This window comes from Cariama cristata, unplaced genomic scaffold (assembly GCF_000690535.1).
Source record: "Cariama cristata isolate BGI_N322 unplaced genomic scaffold, ASM69053v1 scaffold1935, whole genome shotgun sequence".
Taxonomy (NCBI): Eukaryota; Metazoa; Chordata; class Aves; order Cariamiformes; family Cariamidae; genus Cariama; species Cariama cristata.
In genome coordinates, this window is record NW_009619018.1 from 8073 (window position 1) to 21235 (window position 13163).

Below are 13163 nucleotides of genomic sequence, written 5' to 3' on the forward strand. Positions count from 1 at the left end.
TGAGATAAAATTAGCATTTGAACAGTGATTAATCAGATTGATCATTTAAATTGCTTTTATCAAAGAGAAAAGCCTGCACCAGAAATGCAGTGTTGTCAAAGGAAGGTCATTGCCTTATGAGCAGAGTCAAGAAGGAGCTCCATGTTGTGATGCAGCAGTGAGGGGGACCATTCTGGCCAGGTATCCAAAGTAAGAGGAGTGAAATCGTCCCCTGAGATAGACATTTGAGCCCCACCAAAATCAGTGGGAGGGAGGAGTAGTAAAGGATTCCACAGAGAGAAGAAAATAGGAAGAACTGTCTGTATTCAGTCCACCTACTCCCAAAATAGACTACAGTTTTGGTCTACCTCACAGTACATTGTTTCTTTTCCTCTTTTTCTTCTTGATGTTATTTCTCATGCCTCCCTAAACTCTCTGGGCCCTTTTGAGATCATCCACCATGGCTCTGAAGACAGGTGCAGATTGCATCCAGATTCAGTGGGGTGGTAGGTGCAGAAAGCCAGAGGTCCTGACATCCCTAATAGTTTGATTTAGCATCTGCTCAGAGCACACCCTAGCTTTCTTCTGCTTGTATCCTAGCTTTTCTGGCTGCAGAATCAAGGAATAGCCCTGTGTGTGTGGCGTGGGATAAAAAAAAAAGTGATTCCCTCCTGGTAGTGGTTTGGGAGAAGCTAGAATAAGAAGAGAGCCCCAGGAGCTCAGAAGTGCTGCCACATCTGCCAGTGTAGATATGACCTGAGGCTGTCCATATGCAAGAAAGCCATCAAAAGCTACAACTGACTATCTGCCAGACTTGGGCTCCTGTATAGTCAGTGGTGGGAAGTAATGGTGGTACCTCCAAGAGATGTCTCATATATGTATTGCAATTACTTCTTTCCAGTGGCTCCATAAGAAACCAAAGTATGGAAGCCCTATATAATAAAGGATCCAGGAGGATCTAACTTCATATGCAGTAAAAGTCATCTAAAATGCCTCATGTGCTAATGTGAGAAGACTGAATATGGCCCAAAGGATTTAGGAAAGCTTAGAAAATAACATTAAGAATGAACAGGTTCAAGACTGAAAGTACTGCTACTTTCTAAATTTCACTAATCTACACTTAAGTGTGTGCAAGATAAGGTACATGAGTAACCTCTGCATTTCAGCAGTCCATTTCACTGTCGGAGACGTGTCTGATCCTGTTACAAGCTGGAGAAATAGGGCTGGCCTCAAGTGGACAAAACTGGTTTTCATCAGGAAGTGTCAGCACATTAAAATCAAAGCTTTACTCTGAGAATATCCTACTTGCGGTGAAACCAGTGTTGTTCATAGGCACAAGATACGGCTCAGAGCAAAATGGCAAGATCATCACAGCACTTTCTCCCCTTAGGGAAGACACATGTTCCAGTCCTACTCAGGTAGACCTTTGCAGCGTGGCTTGGTGCCCAAACCACTGGCTTACAGGATACTCTCGTGGAGCTCCTACACTCTTCATAAATAATTGCATATTCACTGGAATTGGAACATCTTCCATAAGGCAGGGGAACGCTATATACCATTAAGCACTGTCTCTAGTCTGTGATCCACTCTAGTTACCTGCCACGGGACTTCACTAAATCAAGTCGTTGACTCCAGCATTTCCAACTACAGTTAAAAGAATTTTTATGAGGGAGAATTCAAGTTATTGTAATAGTTCACTAAGTTTACTGTCCTTTTATCATGACTACATGTTTGACTACATTTCTATTTGGATCTTTAACTTCAGGCAATGCTATGTATAACACAAGAGGCTCTCACTCACCCACTTAATGTGGTTGAAATTATACTAGAAAAAAATCTGAGCCAGTAACTAGATATCTTGATACATGGTATTTGTAATGTAAAAAATAGTAAGCTCTTAATCTTAAAAAAAGTGATATCCTGACCCTGTTATTTTAGCAACCTTTAAAAATTGCCCATTCATGAGTGCACTGTTTTCTTGCTGACTAATCCACACAATCATGTAATGCTCTGATCCATTCTGCTATGCCATTTTCCATCACAGTAAGTTTGGTCTATCAAGTTGATCCTATCAGATCCTATCAGCCAGGCTTTTGGGGAAGGGGATTGCAGGGGGCAGAGGTACCTATCTTTAGCAACATCCCCCCCCCCGCTTCTTTACATTGTTCTAGTGACAGGCTTCAGCTTGACCTCTGAGGAGACAGTGTTCAACCTCTAGACCAAATTGAAACCAGTGGAGTTTGAAGTTATATGCTGATAGTAAGGTAGGTATGAAAGTGCAAGGTAAAATAATTTACTCCAAGAGTCAGGAGGACTGGGTTATACCAAGATAATCATCAAACAGATGGGCATAAGATCTTGAAGGTACAGAAATGTACGTGAAGGCACATAGCATAGAGATGTGAATTTTTGCTGTTTAAAATGTGGTTTCTCAGAAAGCACAACAGACTGCAGACTGGAACAACATAGGACACAAAAAGAGAAGAGCAGCATGTGAAGAACATAAGAAAGAGAAGACAAAGGAGAGCGACTAGGAAGGAGCTGCCATTGATGCACACACTAGTAAGGCAAAACTGAGCATGGACACAAAAGCAGGTAGTCTGTCACTGAAGGCACACATGTCCTCTGGCTCAGTTAGTCCTTGCTCATGGTTATATGGTGATCCTACTACCAGTCTGCTCACCTCTGTCCTTCCTCATTATGGCACTCACCACCATTACTTAAACATTAAGCAAAGAGGGAGATAAGGATGGATGGGGATACAGCAATGCTGTTAAAGTTATTCCAATCTCTCTTCTAGTCAACTGCCCATCTGAGCATGACTTAGGCATAGATGCAAGAGGAGAAAAACAGTCATTAGCACCTCCCCTCTATGGAAGGATAAGAGATGAAGGAGATATGTGAAGGATGAAAGAACTAACAAAATCCAGCTCTCTATCCAGACGTTTATTAACTCCCTCAGCAGCAAACAAGCCATTTTCCAGGCTTTAGCTGAAACTAGCTTATGTTTTGCTACACTTTAGCTATTCCAAGCTAGCTCCTGTCCCTTGACACCATAGCTAAAAATTCACACTCCAAACAGCAATTGCTGTAATAATAACAATACTTACATTTCATTGTTTAACCTCATGCTATTCATTCATGAGGATTAGTGCTTAATTAATTAACAACACTTAGCATTTCCACTTAGCACTTTACCTCTTCAAAGCATCCTACAGACAATACCTAATTAAGGGCAGACCTCCGCAGACACTTCACATCAGGACTTCCCTTTGACAGTTCTGCATCCAAGACTTGCTCACATGGTGTAGCATGAATTCAAGGTGAAAGCCCTATTGACTTCATCAGGAACCAGGTAATGCCCTGCCTATCAAGTGACTATCTTCGCAAATTCCATTTCTTTTCCTGTTGCTTCTGGTTGCTTACTATTCACCCAGGGATCTAATTATTGACTAAAGTGATGGCTGATAATGTGAACCTTGTATTAGTGTTATCTACAAAACCTTCATTCTTCTGTTAGTGAAAACTTATTCTCAGTCACCTGGTTGAACTGCCTTTGGATAGAAAATGTGTTAACCACAAAAACAGATTATAAAATGTCAAGCCAGACTTTTTAAGGGAGATGGTGCTTTCAATCCATCAGTCAAATGCCTGCTATGAAAGTGCCTTTCTTGTAAGCAGCCCAGGGTGCTACGCAACATCAATAGACAATATAAACACAGAGCTTTTACGGTTCACTTTACAATTGGACATTGACTTTGAACCTGTGAAACAGAAAGGAATTGAATTTCATGACCAAAGAGGATAATGTGTACAGGATTACGTAGACAACACTGGTAGAAACAGGAAAGCAATACATCACTGGATGTTGATAGAGAGATTAAATTCACAAATAAGAAAACAAAGGAATAAACCAATTCGGAGTAAACTCTCATAAACCAGCAGTAGCACTCAATGCTTCCTATCAATCTGCTATTTTTTTCAGAGAATCAAACATGCTGATGGGTTTATTCAAAGCCCACTGATTGACCGGGGCCTGGCTATGGGAACTGAACAAAGACAGCCATAAATATGTAATAGCTCCAGCCAAGAGAATTATCCAGATAGTATGGAAATAAACTTCCACTGGAGTCAAATTGGAAGAAAAAGAAAACATTCATCACAGTTCAAGAACTTATCTAGTGTCTCAGAGGATGTCTTCACAGGGCAGTGGCTGGCAGTGCAGCAGCCTGGATCAAACCTCCTCCAGAAGAGAGCAAGCAATCCCATACAGCAAAGTGGCTTCCAGCTCTGAGTGGTGCTGTGGTATGTCACATGCATGTCACAGCTCACATCAGTTAGGTCAAATAGCTTTCTCAGGAAGCTCCTCTTGCCAGATGAGCCACAGCTTGATAGATAGTAGAACTTTAAATGGTTTGGTTCTTTGAAAACTGACAGAAGCTGACCTAACCATTTTGGCATTGAATTCTTCCGCAAGGATAACTGTGTACTGCTAACTGCAGTGTCTTTGTGCCCAAAATATGCTGTGTTAGTGTTACTGCTAACTTCTAAAATCCCAGGAGTTTAAAATCAGGCTTTATTATCCCTTATTATAATTTCATTTAAGCTGCAGATGGATGAGAACCTTATTGCCATATTCAACCTCAAGCTGAGTGTCAGATATTCATCCTAAACTTTCCTGGACCTGTATGTTTAAAGTTCAGTACCCGCCTTTCATCTTCCCCCCAGTCCTCACAAATTCTTTTCCCCTTACTGAGCATCAGCTTCAACCCTCCAATATTCCCTCGCCACCAGTTACCACTGTCCAGGACTCCTTTATCTCAGACACCAAACAGCCTAGCCAGCCCCAACCAGCTAACACCTTAGCTCTCCGCTCTCCATCACTTGGTTATCCTGCAGCCCTTTCTAATATTTACCACCTAGGACCCATCCCAGACCCATTCGAGCCTGCCCATGACCACTCCCCTGGACCGCGTCTGCATTGGTTAAGGCTGGGTTCACTGATACATATGGTTACATGTGAATTAGGTAAGTCATACACTTTTCTTATAACGAGTTTCCTAATATGTAACGCTCAAGACAAAACTCTCATCTGTGGTGACTGTTGATCAGGAAAAGATACCTGTTAATTTACATGCACATTGGATCAGGCCATTAACAAATGCATTGTGAAGCTACTATGGAAGGTGGTTCAAACTATTATCGAGGTAACTGTGCTTCTGTTTCCAGCACAAGGCTGTCACATGAGCCCTTCTGATCACTTCTGTATTTACATTTGGTGTGCATCTGTCCTAGCATCTCCAAGACCTGATGTTTTGGAGGAACACATGCTGAGATACTTCCTGACTGGGGTCAGCTTCCAGTACTGGAACTCTGCCAGGCACAGCTCAAGATGTGAACAAAACACAGGCATAAGAACACAGTTAAGACAAAAGCCTGGCCTTCGGAAGGCAGTTTGCTACTCTGATGTATGACAAAAATAACTGTTTAGATGACTATAATTTGAATTTTACCTCTCAGTCTCCTGGTTTACTCAGCCTGTGCATGAAACAGGTTGGTCTGTTTAGTTTATCCCACAGCTTTCACTTGTGCTGTCATTACCGTATATTCATACAGTTCTACGGGGTGTTGGGGTTTCAAAGCTTCACAGCACTGTGTATTCATTTCTGCTGTTCATAGTGCTCTTGCTGTAAGAGGTCATGGGGACATGCCCATAGAGCAGTCAGCAACAGGTCCATGGTGGTCATGAATGTACGTTCCAGCATATATTTCCTCCCTGCTTCCAGCCATCAGTGTCTAATGTCACTGGGACAATATATACTTTTTGGCTATCACAACCTCCTACAGCTGTGAATTTCACAAGTGATGTTGATAGCATTAAGTTGTACTTGTGCCTCCCCTGTTGCTTCATCAGAAGAAAGTGTTTCTGCTGCTGCACTACCACGGTGCAGAGTATTAGCCTTGCAATTTAGCCTGTGGAAGGAGTGCTGGATGGATTGTTTGATGCCTTACAGTACAAGACATCCTAACCTCCTTGCCTAGTGAAATTGCTCAGCACTAGGGTTAATACTGAAGTGCAGCCCAGCTGAAGCTACCTTTAAAGAGCAGGGTATGCTCCAGGGTGAATATAGCTGACACAGTTACACTAGGTACATATTTTACTTATAATTTTATCACTACACCTATTCTAAGCACAGCCTTTCAATTAACTGATTCTTAGGACTTGATATAGACAATATTGATACATTTCAGACAACAGCATTTTTACAAGTAGCATCCCACAATCCCACCCCAGCTTGGATTTCTCACCTTTGTGGTCCACAACTTGACTGTCCAGTCAAATGATGATGTGACAAAGAGATGGGAAAAGTCAATTGGACCCACTGCCATGTGACAATTGATTCCTGTGACGGGTCCTTGGTGGCCTTCAAAAATTTCACCAATGCCAGCTTTACTGCAGGAAGAACAGACATTTGACTTCAGAGAGTGATTTAACATGTGATGATTTAACATAATTTTTCTTTACTCTTAGGTTCCTGTTTCCTTTTAAAGTTCCATTTAATCTGTAAATCTCTCTCATTAAGGCCTTTGCCTGCAGAGGTTTACTCCTGTGGGCACAACTAATGCTCAGAATCCAGCCCAGGAAGACTTTCTCCTAGTTCTGAAGACTTGCCTTATTCACTTTTACATACACTGTCTACTACTGTAGCTTGAAATAACATTTATGTATAATTATAAAATAATTCTAAATTCTAATTGTACTATAGCTTATGCCTCTGAGTAAGCCATTACCACACGGAATAACCATTAAAATAAAAATGCAAATATGTTAATGACTTATCATGAACAATTCTTTTTCTCTTAAATATCTAAAATAACTTTCCACAGAAATCAATCAAGTCACTAGGAAGAAAATCTTTTTTCACAAAAAGTGAAGAAACTGTTCCTGTGATCATGTATCATAAAGTCATTACTCTGAACAAGGGGAGATGTGCATTTCATCGGCCTGAGGCTAGAATAGCTAGTAGGAAGGAAAAATACAACACCATGTAAGAGAGAATGTGCAGAGTTTTCTTCTTTCTGGAAGCAAATGACACCAGATCAGTTGTCAGTGCTGTCTCACAGCATATACAGAAAGGGGAATCATGAAATTACCCTTTTAGTTACATTATAGAAAAATTGCCAATGGAAGAAAATACATTAAAGATAGCCACAGCTCTGACATGTCTGCCAGCCCTATGCCAGTGTGAATACAGCGTACCCAAAGAGATGAGGAGCTGCACTGGAGGAAACTGATCCCTCACATTGCTACCGTGGTGTCCCCTCACCTTTCCTGTTGACCGTGACCATGTGGCCTCACTTAGGCTCCCCTGCCAGACGTCGCAGTGTGTGCTGGAGCTGGGGCTGAGTTCTGCAGTGCCTCTGCAGTGCTGCGTACAAAGCATACCTCTTATTTCATCCCCATCTGTCTGCCATGTAGTTGGTGGGATAAGGGGAGTTCTGGAGCACTGAGAACACCTTGTGTATCTCCTGTGCTTTGACACACCTTTTTCTAGAATAACATACGGCTTTCCACTGTGCTGGGCTGAAGGACACAGGAGCCTCTGGAAATAAAACGGGGATGATAGCAAAAAGCTCTAGGAAAGATAGGCAGGAGCAGAAAAGAAGTGCATTTGCTGATGGTCAGCAGAAGGTTTGCTAAAAAGGCAGGCTAACAAGAGGATCTGGCACCTTCCTCCTCTTGTGAGGAACAAACTAGGCATGTCTGAAAGATCAGAAGTGAGAAATGCCCTTGGGTATGCTTTACTTAACCTAGCAGCCTACGGCTAATTCACACCATCAGCTGCCACGCAGCCTGTAAGTATAATACCTAAATAGACACAATTTTGCAATACTGTCAGTGGCCAGGCTAAAATAAAAATTATATTGAACAAAATATATGTAAAACAGTATTTGTACATCATTAGGAATGTGTAATAGAAGCCTTACAATCTTAAAGCAATGTATCAATATCCATTTGGTCAACAGAAACACAGAATATGATAAAATATGAATTCAGAGAATATTGCAAACTATTAAAGTACAGGGCTAAGCTTTAAATCTACCAGTGAAAAAAAGTGTGTTCTTTACAAAAGCTTTTCAAGCATCCCAGAGGATGAAACAACTACCAGAAGCTAACAGAGCACGCTAGCTTCCTGCAGATTAACGGGGTGCAAAAAAAAAGGAACCTGCAGTATTGAACTACAGCCTGGGTTATGCGAGGAAGGGATATGACCACCATGCATGAGAGAGCACAGGGTACCAGCCTCGAGAGCGGATCAGCCAGAGCTCGCGTACCCGCGTGGCACACTGCGGCTATGGCCACGTTAGCAAATAAACCAGGCATCAGCCCAGACTGAGGGCAAACAGTGTGGCATGGCTCCTGGCTGTACAACAAAACCCTCTCGCCCTCCTGGAGAGGGTGGGCATGTCTAAATTGCCCACCAAGAGCAGGGGCCAGCAGGGCTCAGTCTCTAGCCTGGCTGCACGGATGCAGCCTGCAGGGCTGTGTGGGAATACCCGGTGCTGCATGGCCTTGCGTTGGGACACGCATGCTCTCTTTCTCACATGCACGTGTGCCCATGGTGGCTTTTCTCTGACATATGCCTATGGAAACTGAAGATGGAGCTGAGGATGGTAAAAAATAAAGCGGATTACCATCTCTTATGAGTGGTTTAGGCCTGGTTACCCTGTAACAAAACTCCTAGGGCCTGATTAGACCTGCTGAGACATAGATACCTACATCTCAGGTAGCTATCTAGACCTCCATCTCACCTCATGGGTGAGAAAGAGGCATTTCTGAGGTCCCAGTCATCTCCTCTTCAGGCAGATGTCTGAAAAAGGTAAAGGAAATCCAACCTAGGAGCAGTTGTTCCTCCCCACCAACTATGCAAGTTGCCTGAGGCAACTACCTCTGTATAACAGGCTGTAGCACTGATGCTCAAAGTCAGGCGACTCCTGTACTGTAGAACCGTACAAACACTGTTGATCCAAGAGAAAAAACATGAAACACTCTCCACAAACACTTGGCTACCTCACACCAACGCAGGTATACAATGTTATTTAAGTACAAAATGCTGAACATCACCTTCCATGACGACAGGCTGTGTAGACTGTTCCCTCTTCACTGCCAACGACAAAGTTATTGACATCTCCGGTTGGGAAAGCCATTCCTGTAACTGCCACTGGTTTGGACTTATTGTACACCAGCTCCATGCTCTCCTACCAAAACAGGTCTTTGTTATTATTCTGCGATCATCCTGTTATTTGGCCAGGTTTTTGTTTTTTTTTTTTTTCTAATTAATTTTTAAATGTTACTGTTACACAGGGTAGCAGGAGGGGAAGAAGAAATGATTTGACCCAGCCACAGGAATTTGGTTTCTACATAGGATGTTGCAAGAAGATGCAATGTCACAAACTAGGATGCAGTGCTCCTGCCATCCCCGCCGCTGTCTGTCACACGTTTGAGAGTGGCTGGAAGGCACTGGTCTTTGCTACGTCATCTTAAATCAGGCAGAGATGACAGGTGAGAATTTAAAATCTAACAGTGCAGAAACTAAAGATAATACCTTAATGGTTACACTTGCTAGCCCCAGGCTCTAATAAAACATGCAATACTCATCTATTTACAAACATTTTTGGAAACATGTGTAATATCGTGTGCACCTGAGGCATTTATCAGATGGTGCCATTTGTCCCGTTGCAGAACAAAATTAAAAAGTTGGGGTCCTGTCACTACCACGATTCTAAGCATTACATTTCAGGGATTTTCTGAGGTAATCATAAACACTCCCTCCAGACTCCACCATCAAGCTACAAACCAGCAAGCATATTTTCTTTTTTCATTCAGTAGTTATATTTCAAAGTAAATCAGCATGCCCATTTTTGCTATTGCAAGTACAACCAGCATGAACAGTTTGTGGCCATTGCAAGATACGTATGCTTTGAGCAGTTTTTGCACAACTTTTTGGTTGTTCAGCCTAAATGGTGTAACCCAAGAATCCACAAAGGGGCTGAATGATTTAGCAATTTTCATTTTTAGCTATTTAAGTGGATATGTTTTCTGTGTTTAAAATGTCTAAGCTGCTATTCTTCTAGGGCCAAAGCCTGTAGCATTTTTCTCAGAAGGGCTTTTGGTTGTAGTTAAAGAAAGTGGGCATCCCTGTGAGAGGAGAGGGCTGTAAATCCATAGAGAAATACTTTTGCTTGGTTTACACTTTTCTTTGAAATACATTTGGTTCTACTACAAAGGCAAAATGACACCTGGAAAATGCATTGGCAGAGCACCTGTGGATCACATATTTATGTGAAAATTTTCTGAGGTGAAATCATCATTTAGTGTCTCTGTGGAGACACGGCCAGATACTGTGGTGAACTCTCTCCTCCCAGCACCTAGACCATGGCTGTCCGTGAGCTCTGGATCGGTGTCTTTGGAAAGTTTCAGACTGACACAGTTAGCAACACTCCACTCTTCCCAATTTAAATCTATCACACGTAGCTTGACGTCAAGTCCTGTGACTTTCTTCTCTAGAACACCATGAGCCCTGTGCCAAACTTCAGTGTAATGTGGGGTGTGCTCCCATCCTTGTTGAAAGCCAGTTTTGGAGCAGGGAATTTCCATCTGAGAGATGAAGTACTGGAACTGAGATGTTCACAAATCTCTGCTTCAGAATTTAGTATTCCAGTAAGTGAATACATAAGGGTGGGATTTATCTTCTTGAAGTGAGAAACTGGGGAAGTGATTCAGGTGCCTAAACATAGATATCTGGGCCATTTTAGATGCTTCAACTTCTACTGCAGAAGAGTATTGGTTTCTCATAGTGGCAGGACAGAACTACCAGATACATACTGTTGCCTTAGATGAGCATTAGCAACATGATCTAACTTTGAAGTTGGCCTCTCTTTGAGTAGAGGAGTAGATGGGATGACTCCCATCCCTTCCAGAAGCCCCCTCCATCCTAAGATTTGACAGTTCTGTACCCCAGGGTGGGCATCTGAAATGGTATTTCACACTGGGATGGGATGAGTCATCTTTCAGAAGTGCCCCATCTCTCTCTACATTAACTGTAAAGGGAACTCAAATTACTGGCTTAGACTTGATACAGACCTAACTTTTAGATGGCTAAGGTTAGGATAGAGGAGTCCCACCTCTTGTGTCAACACTGAAAAGCAAATAATTCAATAGTAATTGCACATTAATGAATGATTAATTGATGATTAATGGAATCATTAAGAGGAGTTTCTACACAACATTTTAAAACAAGATCAGATCTTATGATGCTTAGTAAAAATTATAGTAAATTTTTTTCCTAAGAAGTTATTTATAAAAAATGAGTGACGCATTGCAATAGAAAATGTACTACTCCAGAAGATAACACTTAAAAGATGCTTTCCATAGACTTTTTTCAGCATCAGATTCTTTGTTTAGTTTCCATTATTGTAATCACTAGGGGTTTGGACAATTTTCCTGGGTTTCCTTTCATTTCTGATACAAAGGAGAGGGGGTGAGGGGGAAAGACAATAGCAGCAAACATTCCAGAGGGGGGAAATTAGTTCTGAAACTTCTGATTTGCATTGTTTGTTCCTTTGGCTACTGAAGGCAGGCAGCAAAGTAAGCTTTCTGACTGTGTGCCTTGGAAACCCATAGTGCCTAGGCTGTGTTCAGCAGCAGTGTAATCTAGTCCGTATTTGTTAAACAATGCTGTAGAGTAAGTACAATTTATACCACAGGCGACTTCTGTAATTACTGTGCTTTAAAATGGATTATTTCATTTTCACTTGAAACTGACCTATGTATTAACGTATTACAATAATTACATGATTTGTGGTAACGGAAATGGGTTTTGGCTCTTAGCAGAGACTGCTGGAAGCAAGCTGTACTCTTTCAAGTACATGCATTGGTTTTAGTTTGTATAGGACGTGAGGTTTTGGCTTTTAGGAGCTATGTTCCATTAAGCAGGTATCCTGCTCTACCGAAGGTGCTTTTTTCCCCTGTATAGGTGAAAACAAACCCACCTGTGGAGTTGAGAGCATGTCCAGGCTCCAGGAGCACATTTTGCCATCCGTAGAGACGGTAATGAGATTGTGTGCATTCTGTGTTCCAACTACATTCACACAATACACAGGATGCTGAAAACACAACACTGGAAATCAGAGAGCCATTCCCACATCTTCACGAACAAATTTCTAATGTCTCATCTGTTATTTTAAAGAATGATTAAGTAGTCACATAATGCCTGGAAAATACAGGACTCAGCTTTTGCCAGATAGGAATTGTTTGGGGCTTTTTTAATTTAAATTTTAAGAGGTACGTTATGGAGGTGGAAATGTTTTCAAAGTTTCATTTTCCTCATAATAAAACAACCCAGCTGAGTAATGCTGTGAAAATACCAAATTATGTGGATGAGATTTCACCCACAGGGACATGTATCATTCTACTGATGGTTCTTGACACTGAAAATAAGCAGCAGAAAGAGGCAAATTGTCCAAATGGAATCAAAATGAAAACTTTATTCAAGAAAACAGCTGCATAAAACTTGAACTTTTCCAGAATTTGGCTTGCATGCTAAATATCTGCAAATGTACCCCAGCTGAAAAACATGAACAAGTCCATCAGCATTCTCCAGCATTGGCCAATATACCTTTTAAATCTGTCATTATAAATGTGGAGCGACGAAATTTGGGGTGTTACACCTGGTTCACCATAGCAGAGTCATTCCATGGAGGCTGAATTCCACTTAGTATGCAATAATGAAACTTGGCAAATTACTTTTCCAAGGAACCTGGTAACATTTTGAGCCTAAAGCATCATCTGATATCTGATGGTGACATATGAGGGATGGCTCAAGTTCAGCAATCTCCAGAGTGAAAAATCGGTCAGATTGAACAATAAGATTTAATTTCCTCTGACCAGTACAAGTGATACTGCTGAATTAAGGGTAAGACATACACGAGTCAAGCAAAGAAAAATTGTATTTCTCTACCTCTTTTGCCGATGAATAGAAGACCTCCATCTCCAGGAAGAAAAAATACTTTTCACTAATACTTTCCTTATTTAAAGAAAACTTGGACCAAACTTACAAGAGATCCCTATAGAGCTTCTAAGCCAACTCCATGTAGTGTTAGAAACCTAGCATTTGCTCCTG

The 13163-nt window shown here is 41.6% G+C and overlaps 1 protein-coding gene across 1 annotated transcript in view; it reads right to left on the minus strand.

The window, feature by feature from the left end:
- Positions 1-6288: 6288 nt before the first annotated feature.
- The window catches only part of LOC104162351 (cytoplasmic dynein 1 intermediate chain 1), a gene marked incomplete at its 3' end in the record, with an annotated part of 136397 nt that continues 129522 nt past the window's right edge, over positions 6289-13163 (minus strand). Inside the window, exons 11-13 of the mRNA XM_009701063.1 lie at positions 12034-12147; positions 9107-9240; positions 6289-6433 (exon numbers count right to left, since the gene is read on the minus strand). Coding sequence (XP_009699365.1) covers positions 6289-6433; positions 9107-9240; positions 12034-12147 — 393 coding nt within the window. The remainder of the gene's footprint in view (positions 6434-9106; positions 9241-12033; positions 12148-13163) is intronic.